The 19,945-nt window shown below is 33.0% G+C and overlaps 2 protein-coding genes across 5 annotated transcripts in view; both read left to right on the top strand.

Moving 5' to 3' along the window:
• LOC110019775 (ADP-ribosylation factor GTPase-activating protein AGD4-like) overlaps positions 1-10,716 on the top strand; it is a 48,053-nt gene extending 37,337 nt beyond the window's left edge. For 3 of the 4 annotated variants that reach the window (XM_020717596.1, XM_020717595.1, XM_020717598.1), the window contains 7 exons: positions 545-670; positions 815-901; positions 1,305-1,553; positions 7,055-7,176; positions 8,889-8,979; positions 9,051-9,406; positions 10,226-10,716. In XM_020717596.1, coding sequence (XP_020573255.1) covers positions 545-670; positions 815-901; positions 1,305-1,553; positions 7,055-7,176; positions 8,889-8,979; positions 9,051-9,406; positions 10,226-10,340 — 1,146 coding nt within the window. In that variant the 3' untranslated portion in view covers positions 10,341-10,716. The other variant, XM_020717597.1, reaches the window with a different exon arrangement.
• Positions 10,717-13,651: 2,935 nt separating this feature from the next.
• On the top strand, positions 13,652-17,253 carry LOC110019777 (WAT1-related protein At2g37460-like). The gene is made up of 7 exons (XM_020717599.1): positions 13,652-13,845; positions 14,772-14,834; positions 14,981-15,097; positions 15,350-15,602; positions 15,699-15,860; positions 15,962-16,113; positions 16,987-17,253. The coding sequence occupies exons 1-7, from the start codon at positions 13,700-13,702 to the stop codon at positions 17,186-17,188; spliced, it is 1,095 nt and encodes a 364-aa protein (XP_020573258.1). The 5' UTR covers positions 13,652-13,699; the 3' UTR covers positions 17,189-17,253.
• Positions 17,254-19,945: the final 2,692 nt, after the last annotated feature.

Here is a 19,945-nt window from a genome sequence, read left to right as displayed (position 1 = left end):
GATATAATACATCCAAACCTAATATTCTATTATAAAATCTTTACAACAACAAGGCTTTATTGCACTAAGTGGGATCAGCTACATGAATCCTTTTCTCCATTGCGTCCTATTGAGGAATTGTGGATTACTGTGCATCCACAGTGAATTAAATCATATGAACAGTAACATTAAATGGACTTTGGGCAATTATTTGTATTCATGAATTAATTTTATAAAGGCATATATGCTAATATATGGACAATACATCTATATCAAAATAATTATAGAAAAATATGAATTTTAAAAAAATGTTTTTAGTATTTTCTTGATTTACGAAAATTGAGGTATGAATGTTTTTTAAATTATTTTGATCTTGCCTCTTTATATTTTTGGGTATCACAACAAAAGAGCAAAAAATTTGAGTGTCTTATTTGATTTTTAATTTGTCTTCTAAAAGTTCTTTTAGTTTGTCCTTTTATGGACAGAACCCCTGAGAATTGTTACTATATTTTTATTTTAGTTAGTCATTTAATATAAATGTATTTTTAAGCTAGTAACTTCTCAGGTTGGAGATAACATGGGGAGTCGTACATTTGATCTTCATACTTCAACAATTAAGATTGATGCTGAACAAACAGATCTCAGATTTTGCTTCAGAATAATTTCACCACTTAATACATACACTTTCCAGGTAACCCCCGATATATGATTTTTTTTTCATCTGTACCTTTTATAGTAAATTGAAGAATGGGATGCCAACATCTACTATTTATTTGTACATGATGTTTCGTTTATTCTAAAACTTAGATGTTTATACCACCATTTGCTTGCACAGGCGGAAAGTGAAGCAGATAGGTTGGACTGGGTTGATAAGATTAAAGGAGTTATTGCATCACTTCTGAATTCTTCACTAACAAAGCAGGTTCTCCACCAAATTTCTTCCAATATTGATAACTTTTTATTCTTTTTTAGTTTCTATGGATGCTTATGCTTAAGCAATTTCTTAAACTTGAAGCAGACCACCCAATTCCTATGTATACCATCCAATTCCCATGTATTTTTACATATCTAACACCTCAACTTTACTTTTGACATTTATACCACACAAATTTTTCATATCACATTAAAAATACCACCATTTTTAAGTTTTGAAAAGTTTAATACACCTTTATATGCATAGCCAAGGCGGCATGTATGTAAAAATTGAAAGTGATAGATATGTAAATACATAAGAATTGAGTGGTATGCATGCAAATCTTCCTTTGGTGATCTACTTTCTATATATCGATACACCTTGACTAGTTGAGTTATTTCTTTTCACACAGCTTTCGATGGGAAGTACCGATATGCATAATAGCAGGTTCTCTGGCAGCTGTGAAGTTTCATTGCTGGCTGGTGGAGTGAATACTAAGGGATTTGATAATGTCTCTAAGATTCTCAGATGCATTCCAGGAAATGAAGCTTGTGCAGAATGTGGCGCTCCAGAGCCCGACTGGGCTTCATTGAATCTTGGAATCCTTATGTGCATCGAATGTTCAGGGATTCATAGAAATTTTGGTGTACATATATCAAAGGTGAGATTTTCTAAAAGTGCAATATGGTTATTTTTACCATGGCTACCAAATATTGATTATGAATAGCAGAGAAACATTTTTTTTCTTGCAAATGTCCGAATCTGATTGAAGATTTACATACATACCACCTCGTTCTTACTTATTTACATATCCAACGCCCAAATCTTAATTTTTACATTTATCCCACTCAACTTATGCATGAAAAGGTGTACTGCGCCTTTTAAAAGTCAAAATAGTTCTATTTTTTATGTTTGATGAAAGATTTGGGTAGTATTGATGTAAAAAGTAAAGTTAGGTGCTAGATATGTAAATTCAAAGGAATTGTGTGGTATGTATGTAAATGCCCCTATCTTATTTGGTTATAATTTTTTTATATCGTTTGGTTAAATCTGTACATTTTGAGTATTATATGCAAATGTGGTTAACTAAGCAATTTACATATGCACTTGAATCATACCATTTTGAAGAGGTAATTATGCACTTAATTTTTTAGAATCTATTTATTAATTGTTCTTAAATTAGTTGTAGAGCGAATGCTTCAATTATCAACTTGGAAATCAAATTGTTGGTGAGGCTTGGTGTTAGACCAGCGCCTATGGGATCGTTTGCCTCATGCCCCACTAAGTCAACGCCAAGACCGCTAAAATAGTTTGAAGACTTATGTTAGGTGTAAGTCTACGATGGCAATTTAGTTATTTCTTAGCTATTACTGTGGTGTATAAATAGTGCTTAATATGTTTAGGATTAATTTATGTGATGTGTGTGAAGGTTGTCTTGAATCTTAGTTTTAGGGTTTGGGAGAGATTATCTACCTCTCAAATTATGGGTGTTTATATTTTATGCATTTGGATGGTGTTATTTGTTGTTGGTGAAGAAAAATATTTTATTTAGCCTTAATTTATATAAAGTTCCATCAAATTGTTATTAGAGCATTTGATATATAGGAAGCCAATGACGGGATCACGGCGTACAGGGCTTCGCCTTCATCACCGACCACGCGATACAACCACAATTCGAGCTGTTGGGAAACCAATGATGAGATCACTATACATTGCAGAACGACGGGATAGCCTTCGTGACCGAACCTTGTGATACAGTCACCTTTGTGACTGAACCTCGTGATCGTGGTGTACAAGAGTTTTGCCTTTGTGATTGAAAACATTTCTGGGAGTAATGATGACCAAGAAAATATATGCATTGAGGAGAAATTACAGGGAGAGTTGAGCCAAATCAGATTTTGAGTAGAGGAGTGTTTCTCGGCAATAGAAGGACGGTTATCATCCATGAAAGGAGATTCATGGCCCTGTGAGAAATGATGAAGAAGATTGTGGAGTTTCATGAAAAACCGCCGCCACTCATTATAAGATCGAGCGCCAACTTTTGGGGCGCAAGCGAGCAGCAACAATTAGAAGGATTCGATCGGCATCAAGGTAACACCACTGATTTAAGCGAATCTTGAGCCGCAGGATCGAGCAAATGAATCCAGAGTGAACTCTAGCCGCAACGTTTAAAAGGACTAGTGTGACATCTAGGCAGTTGACACGAACGGAAGCAAGCAGGATCAAGTGAAAGAGTCCCGAGCAGATTCAAATAGCAACATCTAGAGAAAATTACATGACATTTGAAGGTTTGGTACGAGTGGGAGATGGTGTGCTATTCGAGGCTAGATAAAATTGGTTCGAAGCATTTCAGCCTGGAACAGGGGACCATGATGGGTGGGACCCCGACAGAGGACTGCATCCAGCCGCGCCAGTTTTCTTTTATTATGACAACCTTCTCGATAGATCAAGAGCCAATGGGGACGACCTAGCTAATTATCGGGGAAGCCAAACTTATGGGGAAATCAATATGGGTTGAGGAGGGTGGAATGAGCTTCAGTCGAGAAAATTGGAGAGGAGGCTCAAGTCTAAGGAAGCTGAAGGTTCAGAGGAGAAGATGCCTATAGTTTGGTTTATTGCATGGAGAGATAATTTGCTGCGAATGAGCTGACAGAGGAAAAAAAATTGATGGTCGCGCCTTGTGTTTAGAAGGGAAGGCTTTAGCGTGGTGTCAATGGAGATAACAATATCAACTAATCATAACAGAGGAAGAATTGAAAGAACAGTTGTTCGGAAGAGCATTTACACAAGCAATTTCTTACATTAGTCAAGGAAGGGTATGTTATGGAGCATAGAGAAAAAATTGAGATGCTACACGGTCATTCGTTCAAGGACCACATTAATCCTTTGAAGGTGTTGACGATACTCGTGGTGTCGACAAACCCATCGAATGTGGCTTCTTTGTTGGATTGGCCACTACCTAAGATTTTGAAGGCTTTGATAGAATTTCTGGGATTTGCAGAATACTACCGGAAGTTCATGAAGGGTTACAATTCAATTGGGTGGCTGTTGGAGACGGATAACTTTCATTAGATTTTGAGAAGTTTAAGGCCATGACGAGTGTACAAATGTTGTCGGTATCTGATTTCAACCAATCATTCATTGTAGGGACAGATGCTTCAAGCTATGAGTTACATGCAGTCCTCATGCCGTGTTAATTGCCCATCACTTATTTCAGTCTAGTGCTGACAGTGAGAGACAGACTCAAGTCAGTTTATGAGTGGGGGTCATACGACTTGATCCAGCAGGAGTTTCCTATCTTTCATTTTTAGGACAATGTATCTTTTGGGAGGGGAGTAATGTTAGACCGGCATCAACTACACCATCCACCTCATGCGCCACTAAAAGTTGATGCCTAGCCGGCCAAACTAGTTTGAAAAATTATGTTAGGCGTAAGACTGAAAGGGCAATTTAGTCATTTGTTAGTTATTATTGTAGGGTATAAATATGGTTTAATATGTTTAGGGTTAAGTTATGTGATGTGTCTGATTGATGTATTGAATCTTAGGGTTAGGATTTGGGAGAGATCGCATGCCTTCGTGACCGAACCTTGTATAAATAGGCATGAGGACTGCATCTTCCCAACAATTCGAGCAGTTGGGAAGCCAACGATGAGATCACTATACATTGCAGAACGACGGGATAGCCTTCGTTACCGAACCTTGTGATATAGTCGCCTTTGTGACTGAACCTCGTGATCGTGGTGTACAAGAGTTTTGCCTTTGTGATTGAAAACCTTTCTGGGAGTAATGATTACCAAAAAAATAGATGCATTGAGGAGGAATTACAAGGAAAGTTGAGCCAAATCAGATCTTGAGTAGAGGAGTGTTTATCGACAATAGAAGGACGGTTATCATCCATGAAAGGAGATTCATGGCCCTGTGAGAAATGATGAAGAATACTGTGGAGTTTCATGAAAAACCGCCGCCACTCATTATAAGATCGAGCGCCAACTTTTGGGGCGCAAGCGAGCAGCAACAATTAGAAGGATTCGATCGGCATCAAGGTAACACCACTGATTTAAGCGAATCTTGAGCCGCAGGATCGAGCAAATGAATCCAGAGTGAACTCTAGCCGCAACGTTTAAAAGGACTAGTGTGACATCTAGGCAGTTGACACGAACGGAAGCAAGCAGGATCAAGTGAAAGAGTCCCGAGCAGATTCAAATAGCAACATCTAGAGAAAATTACATGACATTTGAAGGTTTGGTACGAGTGGAGGCAAGCAGAATGAGATGGTGTGCTATTCGAGGCTAGATAAAATTGGTTCGAAGCATTTCAGCCTGGAACTGGGGACCATGATTGGTGGGACCCCGACAGAGGACTGCATCCAGCTGCGCCAGTTTTCTTTTATTATGACAACCTTCTCAATAGATCAAGAGCCAATGGGGACGACCTAGCTAATTATCGGGGAAGCCAAACTTATGGGGAAATCAATATGGGTTGAGGAGGGTGGAATGAGCTTCAGTCGAGAAAATTGGAGAGGAGGCTCAAGTCTAAGGAAGCTGAAGGTTCAGAGGAGAAGATGCCTATAGTTTGGTTTATTGCATGGAGAGATAATTTGCTGCGAATGAGCTGACAGAGGAAAAAAAATTGATGGTCGCGCCTTGTGTTTAGAAGGGAAGGTTTTAGCGTGGTGTCAATGGAGAGAACAATATCAACTAATCATAACAGAGGAAGAATTGAAAGAACAGTTGTTGGAGCATTTCAGAACTATTTCGGAAGAGCATTTACACGAGCAGGAAGGGTATGTTATGGAGCATAGAGAAAAAATTGAGATGCTACACGGTCATTCGTTCAAGGACCACATTAATCCTTTGAAGGTGTTGACGATACTCGTGGTGTCGACAAACCCATCGAATGTGGCTTCTTTGTTGGATTGGCCACTACCTAAGATTTTGAAGGTGTTGATAGAATTTCTGGGATTTGCAGGATACTACCGGAAGTTCGTGAAGGGTTACAGTTCAATTGGGTGGCTATTGGAGACGGATAACTTTCATTAGGGGGAAGCGGTGACCCAAGATTTTGAGAAGTTAAAGGCCATGACGAGTGTACAAATGCTGTCTGTATCTGATTTCAACCAATCATTCATTGTAGGGACAGATGCTTCAAGCTATGGGTTAGATGCAGTCCTCATGCCGTGTTAATGGCCCATCACTTATTTCAGTCTAGTGCTGACAGTGAGAGGCAGACTCAAGTCAGTTTATGAGTGGGGGTCGTACGACTTGATCCAACAGGAGTTTCTTCTCTTTCATTTTTAGGACAATGTGTCTTTTGGGAGGGGAGTAATGTTAGACCGACATCAACTACACCATCCACCTCATGCGCCACTAAAAGTTGATGCCTAGCCGGCCAAACTAGTTTGAAAACTTATGTTAGTCGTAAGACTGAAAGGGCAATTTAGTCATTTCTTAGTTATTATTGTAAGGTATAAATAGGGTTTAATATGTTTAGGGTTAAGTTATGTGATGTGTCTGATTGATGTATTGAATCTTAGGATTAGGATTTGGGAGAGATGCCTCTCGAATTATAGATGATTTTCGTTTATACGTTTTGATTGTGTTGTTTTGTGCTGGTTAAAAAAAATAGTTTATTTTGCTCTAATTTCTGGCGAAGTTCCTATCATTTGGCTATGCAATATGCGAGCAATCAAATTAAGTAATTATTGGGATGAAAGAGTTTACACATTGTTTTAAATTGTTTTAATGAATTTAAAATCTAAAAATGGTTAGTTATTCATGTTGAGCATTTCGTGAGGACCTTCTATACATGTTATTTTGATCTATCACTTTACCTTCTTAATCCTTTCTTGTTAATTTTATTTGCTCGTTTATTGGTGGATTTCTTAGCCTTCGTTGTGTTATCAAACTACCAAAATATATGTTTGTTACAAATTTATTTTCATGTACTTCTATTCTCATTGTCACTCTTAGATAACCTTTCATTAATACATACTTTGTAGTTTTATAATATATCGATCTTATCATTCTTATTATTAGCATGAATGATTTATTTTAATTCGTGTTGGATTTTATTAGTAGCTAGACTATTCTTGAATCTCTGAGGAATTTCCTTATAATTAGTTTATTTTGCATTTCATAAAAGTTATTCATGATTAATTTAGGTCAGATCTCTTACGTTAGATGTAAAAGTATGGGAACCAGTCATCATGGATTTATTTCAAGCTTTGGGTAATTCTTACTGCAATTCGGTGTGGGAAGAAGCACTTTTTCTTCATGATAAGAGGTAAAATTTCTATGCAAAAGATTCTCATGAAATTTTTATATTTCAAATATTCATATGATGTAGAAAGATTGCATTTTAACAAAAATAAATAAATAAATTGCAAATATTACATTTAGTTTCTATTTGTCAGGGTGTTATATAGTCATCAACTTATTGCTAACTAAACGTTGTTGTCCTTCAAAATTTACAATATGGGCAGATGGGAAAAAGGTAAGCCTGCACAAATTTTTTTGGGGCCATTCACGTGCATAGCACAATTCTTATATATTTGTATATCTCACACCTAAACTTTCATATTTACTTGCGTAGCACTCAAATCTTAAATATTACATAGAAAATTATTACTTTTTAAAAGTGAAATGCTCCTTTTCATGCATAGATTTAAAGCATTAAAGAGCTATGTATGTTAATATGTATGTTTTGGTGTGAGAAATGTAAATACATATGAATTGGGTGCAACGTCGGTAAATTTTTTTCATAAGTGGGAGCAATTTTCTTCAGATACAGTTATGAGTAATTGTTGATTCAAAATAAATCTCTTTTTTTAAAATGCACTTGGAAAACCATCTTAATGATACATGTATCTGGATAATGACAACTTGGCCAAAATGTTGTGCTGATAAATTTCATATTTTAAAAAAACGTTTTATGAAAACTAATTTGTATTTATTAGTTTTTGTTAGAAATCCAACTCATTGCTATCTGGGATTGTTTACCCAGCCAGCAGCCAATGGGAAAAAAAGTATATCAAGATATACTGATCTAAAGAAAATTTTGATCTGTTTTAAGATGAGTGATATTGACCACTTTTTTGGTCAAAGTATCCTGATATAACTTTTTTTGAATTAAACGACCGGAAGTTTTTTTTTTTTTGTATTGCTTATGTGGTTATTTGGTTTCCATACACGGAATTCTAACTATGGAAAATTTTCATAATATTTAGAGTTTTATTGTAAACATGCAACATGAATTTAGTGATGAACATTCTATTCTTTATTTTTGCACGATTACTTCAACATTTGCCATACATATTTACTTTGGGCTTGTTTGGATCAATTTTATTTTATTATTATTTTTTTATTTTTTCTTTTATTTTAAAAAAAATATTCGTTTAGAGTGTTTTTTACGTGTTATTATAATTTTTTTCTAAATATAAATTAATATGTTTTTGAAAACAGTCAAAATAATTTAGGTGTTTTGAGTGTTTTTAAAAATAATAACATTTTAATTATATTGTTAAACATGTTTTGTTTCAAATCAAAATATAAACAAAATAAAATGAAATTTTAAAAACAAAAGTTATCCCAAATGGCCCCTTAGGACTTATTTGGGTTCATTTTTTTTCTTTTTTTATTTTAAAAACATGTTTGTTTAGTGATTTATCTGCATATTTTTATTTTTTTTAATAAATTAATTTGCTTTAAAAACACTCAAAACATCCATGTATAGAAATTTGGTGTTTGCAGGAAGATACCTGTTTTAGTTACTTGAAAAATTATTTGGAAACCTTGGAAGTATAACTTGCAATAAGAATTTGCTTACAAGGAATTAATGGGATGTTAATTTATCTTTTGCAGTTTTTCTTGAATAAATGGAATTCATGTTATTTCCTTCAATCTCAAACCTCTTAGAAGAATAACTAGCTGTATTTTCATATACTTTTTCTGATATTTTTTTCTAATTTGGTAAAATTGATGCTGTGAAATTGTCAGATTGGATGATTTAAATGGAAATTCCTTGTTCAACCGCAAACCAAGTGCTAGAGATGCTTTTTCTGTAAAAGAAAAATTTATACAATCAAAGGTATTTGTCATAACCGTGAATTGTATGTAAAAGTTAATCTGAACTGAATCACATTTTATTGTGCATTGCAGTACGTAGAGAAGATTATGATTTCCAAGGAGGATAACCAGCCTGATCTTCCTCCGGTCAACCTCCGCAGCTGGGAAGCAGTTAAGAGCAGTAATATCCGAGCCATGTATCGGCTCCTTGTGGTGTGTGATGCTAATCCTAATACTGTTTTTGATGGGATAAGAGCCATCGGATCTACGAACATTCCGGAGGGTTGTTCCTTACTGCATTTAGCATGCTATATTGGTAATCCTGTCATGGTAGAACTCCTGCTACAGTTCGGTGCCGACATAAATAAAAAGGATTTCGAAGGAAGAACCCCTCTTCACTGTTCTATCTTCAGAAAGAATGATTTGCTTGCTAAATATCTAATTAGAAGGTACTCACTTAAAAGACATTGAGACATTTCACATTTAGCTGCAGTCTTTGTACCGTGAGGTGGTGGAGAGCATCCCTTCATTATTAGACACATGAAATTTTTAGATTTTATTTTATGCAATTTGATGCTTAGATTATTAATTAAAACTAATCTATATCAGATGTAAAATGCATACACAAATATAAAACTGCGATAATCAGAACTTTTGGTCACTACATAATCAGTAATATTAATTAACACTTCATTATACATATGTTTGATGGACACATTTTTGTCTTAAAATACTTTAGATGAACTCTCATGGTACTTGGATCATATTCCTTTAGATTGTCTTAACACAAAAATCACTTCTATGATAGACCTAATTGGCATGAAACGGTATTATTCTCCAAAATTGGTGTATTTTTCTTCGAAGCCTTTGTTCCTTCACTCATTCACATGATTTTATTTTATGAAGTTTGAGTATCATCTTTGTTTTTAATTATTGGTGCAAAACATTATTTCTCCTATCATTGTCCATCTTTTTCAATCTTCAACATTTTGTTTAGTAGATTTGTGATCTAATTCATTACAATATCCCTCAAAACCCTTATGCATCCTTCTGAAAGCAACAATTTTATATTTTATTCAACAGCTCCAGACACGCATGCGGGCGCGCGTGCGCGCGTGCGCATACATAGACACTAAGCAACAATTTTATATTTTATTCAACAGCTCCAGACAAGCATGTGGGCGCGCGCTCGTACACAGACACTAAATTATTATTATTATTATGATTATTATTATTCTCTTAAATCATTTTGTGATATCATTACACAGAGGTGCGAACACATTGATTAAAGACGGTGGGGGCCTGACTTGTCTTGAGAGGGCTATGGAATTGGGAGCAATAACTGATGAAGAGCTGTTTATATTGCTTGCAGGCCATGAGTAAGACAAACCATACCTTCTGCTACTCTTAATATAATGAAGCTTAATTTATATACTCTCAACTACGATGATTATAGCCCTCATTCATTAAAGACTTCGTTCGAGGTGACGGTAATTCCATATATGTATTCTTTTTTTATTTTCTCAATCCCTCCCCTGAATTCTTGAAAAAGCTAAAGCTGTTCTGATATTTGTGATACTTCACTCTACAGCATTAGTCTTTTCAACATTTTTTAAATTATTGCAGTATTCAAAGATTCTGCATGTATTCTAATGTTTGCAGTTCCCTTTCTTTGAATCACAATTGTTTATATATAATGTATCCTGTGAGAAACTGTGTGATTCTTCTCAATTGCTTTCATGGCACATTATTTAAACCTCTCTCTTTGCTGTTAAACTGTTTGCTTGGTATTTAGGATAGCTTTTGAATGTTTTAATTTTTATGAAGTAAGCTTTTGTGTGAAGTAGGGTTCTGTTTTGTTACAATTGAACATGATAATTGCATGGGTGCTGTTTATCTCAGTTGGCAGATTCATTTTGATCAACTGCTTTTTTTTTTTTTTTTTTTTTTTTTTTTTGGAGGTGATATGAAAGATTTAGGGGGTATAAATTTAAAAAGTAAAGTGTAGATGTTTGATATGTAAATAAATAATAATTGGGTGGTGTGGATTTAGATGACACGTAATTGGGTGGATTTGGACTCTAACCAGTTAACTGGTTAGCACAAGTATAACACATTTATTGACTAGTTAATCCAACTCCCAACCAAATAAATTCAATTTCAACTTGGGTCAACTTTTTTGACAAAAAAATGACCAATCAAATATAATCAACATGATGATGACATGCCCTATGTGATCTTGGCTCACCTCAATCAATCTTTGATTGAACACTAAGCCATAATGGGATTTAAATCCACAAAAATGAATATTTTAGTCGCCATGCATGTATACGTTTGCATGGTCATCAGTTGTGAACAAATGACTCTTTTGTTGACTTGAATGAAGACAACACGAAACTGAAAGTTGTAATGTGTCTAATAAAAATTTAAAGCCAACCTTTGCTAGACTGAAATGTAGTTGTCCACATGGAAGGCCTTAGTTTTGTTAGATATTTATGCCACATGATTGTTGTTGACCAGACTAATATTTTAATATAAAAATAATAACCAATTATATATGCTTGTGTTTTCATTATCCCAAATTTTATGATATCATCTTCTTAATTAGGGTTATTTGGATTCGTTCCAGCTTTGAATCGGCTTGATCTAGCTCAAAATCTAAATAAGATGGCCCAAATTGAGTTATTTGGATCTATTTCAACTCGAGACCGGCTAGTAGTTTGTTATATTTGATTTTATTTAGCATTATATATAATTTTTATAAATAAAAAGTAATTTAAGTCGATCTCAAGCCAATTCAAGCCAATCCACATATGTCTCGAAATCAACTCCCAAAAAATTTCAATTCAAAGTCTTGGCTCTTGGTTCGTTTATTTTAATCAGATCACACTTTGAGTTAAAATTAAAATCAATTTTCTTTCTACTGCTTACCATCACGCAATAATTCACATTAATTCTCTTTTTCAATCTATGGAATCCGTTCATGCAAGTTTTTTTTTCAGGAAAGTTGAGCTCAATATGCACGATTTGAACCGCGACCTTGCATTAACAGACTACATCCTCAGTCACTATGTCGCGAATAATTGCACATACATGCAAGCTTTTATTTCATAAATTCACTGCATTTCGGATCCAGGCTAGACTCCGATGCGCCAAACTAATCAAATCATTTCGGCTAATAATATTTAATTAATCATCGTGTGCTTATGTTAATCAGCCGTGTGATTATGCCGCTAAGTAATGGAGTTATCACCTACTGAACCTGCATGTTAATTTGAACTTAAGAAAGAGATCAGAGAAAATATACTACAAAAATCATACTAATTAAATTTAACGCACAATAAAGCCTAAATAATCAGTGATTAGTACTATCATTTTGTTTTATGCTCAATTTGATTTTCAAGTTTATTTTTTTTATTCATCAGCGTTCATCGAAGTTGACTTATTTCAGCTTGCCATAATTATTTTCTAAATTAACTTTAATCCACATCAAATTTTAGATTTACTTAACAATATATATATATATATATATATTGACATTTAAAGATTGAACATTTTTTTATTAAAAATTGAATTACAGTCGATGTCAAAGCTTCCCCCTAAGCAAGCACTTAGAACAAAGATGTAAAATTTCTCAGCCACACAATTAAAATCATATAATTACTAATTTACAATGTCATGAACAACATTATAAGTGACTAAAAAACTAACTAATTCTGCTGCTTTTCCTTTCTTCTTGTGGCTATAAATTAAACTCACAAAATGTATTAAATCTCTTCACTGCCACATAATTAGCATACGCAAAGTAAATAAAATCATTACTCTTCCCCTCCAACCTTCCACATTGCCATCCTTAAATGAACGCACCATGCATCTTCATCAAGCACTAATTTAACCACTACACTAATTAATTAATCACAAAATTGCATCATAGACCAGTAACTACACTGGATTCCAAATGGAAACAAGAGATTTAAAGACAATGCATTAATTACAGCCACAAAATCTCTCTCTCTCTCTCTCTCTCTCTCTCTCTCTGTGAAAAAATTGTTAATTAATTAGATCTAATGATCAAATTTTATCATAATGAAACTTAGAACCATTGATTTACTTCAAGATAAATGCAACATAAATTCTAGTATTGAATAATGATATAATCAATTCAACTCGATATAAGTTTCATACATTTAACTTTCATCCTCATCAAATTTCTTACAAACACATTCTAATTCAAATATTTTGTATACATACATACATACATACATACATACATACATACATATATATATATATAGATATATAAAAAGAGAGAGAACATTTATATACACTAGCTAATACATATTAATACTAGATTAAATAGAAAGTTAATTAAGGAGACCATTAAGTAAGAAGTTTGCCTCTACTATTAGAAATTGTTACCTGCGACAACCGCACGCCTATACAGTGGCAACATGACAGCATCCAGACCATCATCCGAACATAAGATACATAATATTTTTCCTCTAATACAACCCAAGGTTGACTTTATAGAGAAAGAAAATCAAAGATGATAGAGAACGCTCCATATGACCTCTCTTTCTCGAACTATAAATACACATGAATGTAACAACAACCATATCCTGCATACCTGAGCACTACTTTCAAAGCTTAAAAAAAATTAGGGTTTTGTATGCATGACGATGACAACTGTGGAAGGAGAAGGTGGTAGTAACTTGTTGAAGAAGGTGAAGCCATATGTCGCCATGGTTTTGCTGCAGTTTGGTTTTGCCTGTTCTTCCATTATTGCTACTGCAACTCTTAAGCGTGGAATGAACCACTTCGTTCTTGTTGTTTATCGAAACGCTGTTGCTGCTGTTGTTCTCGCTCCTTTTGCATTCTGGTTTGAAAGGTATTCTTATAATACTTAATTAATTATATGATTACATATAAATATGATATTGTTTGGGGAGAGATTAAGCTTAATTATAATTAAATTTTAACATATATATATATATACATATATATTATATTGTACTTATGTCAAAATAAATTCAATAATATAAAATCTCATCTTAACTAAATTTCGGTTATCATCATTCCTTTTTTTTCTTCTAGCAATTAAGCATGTAGATACATATCACCCAATTCCTATGTATTTACATATCTAACACTTAAACTTTACTTTTTGCATTTATACCACACAAATATTTCCTATAACATCAAAAATACCAGCATTTTAGCTTGTAAAAAAGGAGGCATGTGTGCTACAATCGAATTGAGTGGTATGTATGTAAATTCCTATTTTAAAATGACAAAGATTTCAAATAATTATTTATTGCAAAGTAGATTATAAATTTTGTCATTTATAAACTGTTTGGGGCAGCTTATTTGGTGTGGTGGCGTTTTTAAAATACACCTAACCTGTTTTAATAAATTGCGTTTTGGCAGCTTATGACATTGATTTCACACGGCACCTATCTAGGTGAGATAGGTGAGATAGGTGCGGTGACAGCTTTCTGGCAGCGGTCTGATTTTTCCTAAAAAATAAAAAATTTATAATAGTCACCGCGCCGAGCTTATCAGCAGATCATTCAATAAGCTGCAGCTGCCCCAAACAGACCCTTAGTCTACTTCTTTTCCTTATGTCCATTTATATTTTTTACCAAAATATTTAAAATATTTTCACGGACAATACATAGTTAAAATGAAGAGTAGAAACTTACATTTCATCCTAATTTGAGAAAAATATATGACTAAAATATTATTCATTATTAATTTATAAAAATCAATGTTTCGGATGATCTTTACGTAATTATCCCTTAATTTTAAGTGCAGAAAAAGAAGACCGAAGCTCACCCCGATGACCTTCCTCATGATAGTGGGACTAGCCATTATGGAGTAAGTAATTAATGATGATTTATTTCCTTAAACACTAGTTAATCTCGTCCACCTGATTGCTAATTTAATTTAATTATTTGTTTGATTTAACTGATATTAATTATCTTCCACATAAATTTAATGATGTGATATTTCTTTAATTTCAGGCCTGTGATAGACCAGAACTTTTATTACATGGGAAACAAATTGACCTCTGCCAGCTTCACTTCCTCTTTTTACAACATACTTCCAGCAGTTACTTTCATAATTGCTCTTATTCTCCGGTAAATTCCTTATGTAATTATATATGTTAACTTCTTACATTTATACCACCCAAATCTTTCCTAGCATATACATTGAAAGAGTTTCAAATAGCCTGCCATGCACCATGCATGCAACATAGCTACATACATCAAATTATTATTTTTTTATTTATAGGAAAATAAATAACTAATTAATTTAACCTCTGTAAAATGATAAGCAAAACTGGAGCCAAATTTCTAACGTTCATTTAATAATTATTTGATCAAATTTAGGATGGAGAAATTGAAGCTGAGACAAAGACGTAGCCAAGCGAAGCTGATCGGCACAGTGGTGACTGTAGCAGGTGCAGCTTTGATGATACTATATAGAGGACCAATTGTCAACTCCATTTGGTCAAAAAGTGAGACCCTGCACAACACCCAAGGTGTTGACCAGGTGGGCCATGGTGGAGGGACCAACTTGGTCAGTGGCACTTTCATGCTGCTTATCAGCACTGTGGCATGGTCTTCCTTCTTGATATTACAAGTAATTATGTGACATATATTATGTATATTATCATGAGTGATTGGACTTTAATACATATATATATATGATTATATGTATTTGTTTTTATTATTGCAGAATAAGACATTGGAAGTTTATCCTGTTGAGCTCTCCTTAAGCGTTTGGATATGCGCCATTGGTGTGGTGCTAAACACTGTTATCGCATTAGTGATGGAAAGAGGAAGAGCGCAGCCCTGGATTATTGGATTTGATTTGAGGTTATTAAGTGCAGTGTACACTGTAAGTTCGTTAATCTCCACACACACACACACACACACACACACACATATATATAAAGCATCAAATCGAAATATAAATAATGATGTTATATCTGCATGCAGGGTATAATATGCTCTGGGGTTACCTACTATGTGCAAGGGAAAGTGATGAAGGAGAGGGGTCCAGTTTTTGTGACCGCCTTCAATCCTCTCAGCATGATCTTCACTTCTGCTATGGGTGCCATCATACTAGCAGAGGAAATATCTCTAGGAAGGTATAAATATAAATATAAATTGGAAGATTAACACATATACATTCAACTCAATTCTTATGTATTTACATATGTAACACTTAAACTTGAATTTCTTACATATATGTCATCTTATCTATACATTAGAAGATGTCTGTCAATTTTTAAATGTTAAAATAGTAATATTTTTTATGTGACATGAAATAGTATTTTGGTGTAATGAATGCAGAAAGTAAAGTATAGTTGTTTTTTATGTAAATACATTGAATTAGGTGGCTTGTGTGTGTGTGTATATATATATATATATATATATATATAAAAGCCAACATTGAAAATTTCATGATTTTTTTTTACACTGAGTTAGATAATATAGATTTTAATTATTACCTATAATATAGTATATTCATTTAAATGGCTAACTAAAAAGAATATATCATACCAGCTATCTAATCAAAAATAGTTATACAGAGAACATTAGTGATGATCATTTTAATGACAATCAAATTTCTTGTGAATGATTTATGAAGAGTATGAAACATAGTCTATCAAAATCTTGTAACAAAAACTAAAAAAAACATACACATACTTAGAAAGAACCATAAGTTTTATGTGATCATAAATTTCCTAAAATCAAACTTTTTATTTAGGTGTATATTAATAATAAAAAAAGTATATGTGGCCATTACAATAGCTTATCGCCAATGCAATATGAGATAAGATGTTCATAAAACTGTTCTAATTCCTGCTTGCAGAGACTATTTATATGATTTTAATTATTGATCTTTTGATCAAGATAAAAATAACAAATTCTTGCTCTAAAATAAACGTTAAATTTCATTTTATATAATTATTTATAAAATTATCAGGTTATATTATTAACAAATCTATAAATTTCAGAATTCTTGGGGCTATTGTCATAATGATAGGACTTTACTCTCTAATTTGGGGGAAGAGCAATGATCATATAATTTCATCAATCAATTACAATGGTACAAGCAAAGGAGAGGCAGATCATCTACCAGTATCTGTTTTGAAAGGGATCATACCGGATCCTAATGATGACCCCACTTTCATCAAGTTGCCAGTTATAAAGAATTAATCCCTAACAAGCAAGGAATGGTGGAAATCCCATTCATTAATAAGTGCATAGTTGTAGAAACCAGTTGGGGCTGCATACAAATCCTCATCTTGAACTTATATATAAATTGTATCATTTATATGTGTATTATTTATTTTATGCAAATTGTGATTATTTGTTATGTTTTATTAATTTATGTGTGTTAAATTAATAAAGTCGTTAATGTAGAAAAAATATTGAATTCTCAATAGGTAAGAGGAGATCTATAAGTTTTTTCTATGGTAGAGCTATAAGAAAAACACCAATGTTATTGTAATTCTAATCATCTTAAATTTCTAATAATAAATACTTAAATTAAGCTTTAAATCATTAGATCTCTTTTTTTTATCATTGCAATAAAAAATATATTGTTGCATATAAATTTGTTTATGAAATATGCCCAAATTATTCCTATTAGCACCGAAAAAGAAAGAGAGAACAAAATAATTTAACAAAGAAGAAGTGGAATTCACTAAGCATTATATAGTTTGAAGATGATGTCCCTCCAAATAAGAAAGAAAGAGTCAAAAGTCTAAGCCATAAGAGAAAAGGAGAGAGATTTGAAAAAAAAAGAAAAGATCCTTAAAAAAAGAGAGAATCCTAGAGAGGGGTCCTAAAGGCTAAGAAAGAGTTCTTCCCTTTGCACTCTCCAAGATCCTATATTTATAGAAGATTACTACAGTAAAGGCTACATAGTAAGCTATACATGGATAACAAAATACATGACAAGAGATGTATCACATATAATACAAAACATGAGCAATAACATTCACTACATGTAAATCGTATCTAATTTTTGCCACAATCTATGTTATAGTTAACCCAAACTCATCATTATCATCTTTAATTACAATAAAAATCAATGGATCCAAAATTATTTTGAAAGTTGTTATGATTTTGAACATGAAGCTTGTGTTGTTTGCAATATTTTTTACTCATAATATCTGTTGTTTACCAACTAATGGAAAAGCACTGGACATATTCCCATTGATAACTCTTTAAATGAGGAAGGAGCACTAATAGAAATAATAAACAAAGAAAACAATATGTGTCAATTCCAAGAAGAACATATGCTAATCCTCTCACCCCCTCCTCCATCACCCTCCACCCAACCTCCCTCGTTCCTCTCTTATATTCCTCAAATCCATTTTAGATCCTCTTCCTTCAATTGTTACTAATAATGAATAGAACATTACTAATTTTAACTTGGAACATTGCTCTGATCAATCTATTATTATTAATTGCTCCACACATTAGTGAAAAATCAATAAATTTCAACCTAATTCCCAACATTAACTCAAGCATCACTCAATACAACCTAAATGCATTACCTATAGCCTCGCTCGATAAAGTTTTTCATAGCTCTATTATTATTTTCCATGATTTTAAGAAAAATATAATAAGAAGATCCAAAGCTCTCAATCCCTTACCAAAAAATAGCCACTTAAAATAATTATGTTTTTCAAGGTGTTGGAAGAACTCTGAATGCAAAAAATTTATCATCTCAACATAATATTAATCATTTTGATTTCCTATAAATCAAGTATTTCCTTAACTATCTCATAAACTCTATTATTGCAAGGAATAATTTATCAACAAATTAAATTTGGTTTTCTTATTTAAAAAATTAAATTAAGCATATTAAAGATACAATTCACAATATCTTAATGACAGTGAGCTTTAAGAACTAATTTATATATCCTTTTGAACTGTGATGTTCTTCAACCATTTCTTGTGTAAAATGTGTATTGCCTTGCAGTTGTTGGAGTTAGAATTAAAAGTATTTTATTGATATGATTATTTTAATTTTAATTATGTGAATAGGTTATATGTGAGCTTCTTATACATTGAGGATGAGAATGTTATCAGCAAAAATATTGAATAAGGGTTTTCGATATGGTTCAAATTATACATTAGATTAATTAACTTGGCAATCTTGCCTTTACATTTGGAAAATTTAGCTTACTTTTTCCACCTTTATTACTATATTACTTCAATTTATTGTAGATCACTAGCAGGGAAAATAAAAGGATGGTGGTATATTAGCCACTCGGGAGAGGGAGGTCAAGATTAATTTTTGTGATTTACGCTTGAAGGAGATTGAATTAGATAATACACCCACAACACATTTCAATAAAAAAATATTAAAAAAATAACCAAAAATTTACATGAAAGAACAAAAAGAGTATACAAGAAACTCAATTGAAGACAACTGGGATCATTTAAAAAAAGATTGGAAATTGTGGAAGGAATTAAAGTGAGGAGCAACTAGGTTGGTAAGTGATCCCATTTAGAAAATAATGTATGCATTCGAAGAAGCTTTTGGTAAGTAGATATTATTGTAAAATAAATTTTCTAGATTTTTATATCATCTTAATAATGTTATTTTTAAATGTAGATTGTGCCCAACGTAAGAAAATAAGTATTTTGGCATAGACTATAAGCTGGAAAAGAAACTTGATTTGATGGTTGTCATAGCTATAGCTATGGGCTCCAATGTTTGGGTTATAACATAAGCATTCCTTAGAATTTGGATGAGTAGAATATGCTCGTTCAAATGAAGTTCATCAGGAACTGACCCATGAGGTAGGACACACTGAATTTAGCCAATCGAAATATTGTACACTGCAAAGCCAACAAAATAAAAGAAAAGACCAGTGCCGCATTTTTTAAGTGAACGAACTTCATATATAGTTATAACTTGTAGTATGTTGACCTCACTTTTGGTTGAGGTCTAGA

Source organism: Phalaenopsis equestris, unplaced genomic scaffold, assembly GCF_001263595.1.
Source record: "Phalaenopsis equestris unplaced genomic scaffold, ASM126359v1 Scaffold000078, whole genome shotgun sequence".
NCBI classification, from domain to species: Eukaryota; Viridiplantae; Streptophyta; class Magnoliopsida; order Asparagales; family Orchidaceae; genus Phalaenopsis; species Phalaenopsis equestris.
Note: the sequence above shows the minus strand (reverse complement) of the source record. Positions and strands in the feature narration are given on the sequence as shown.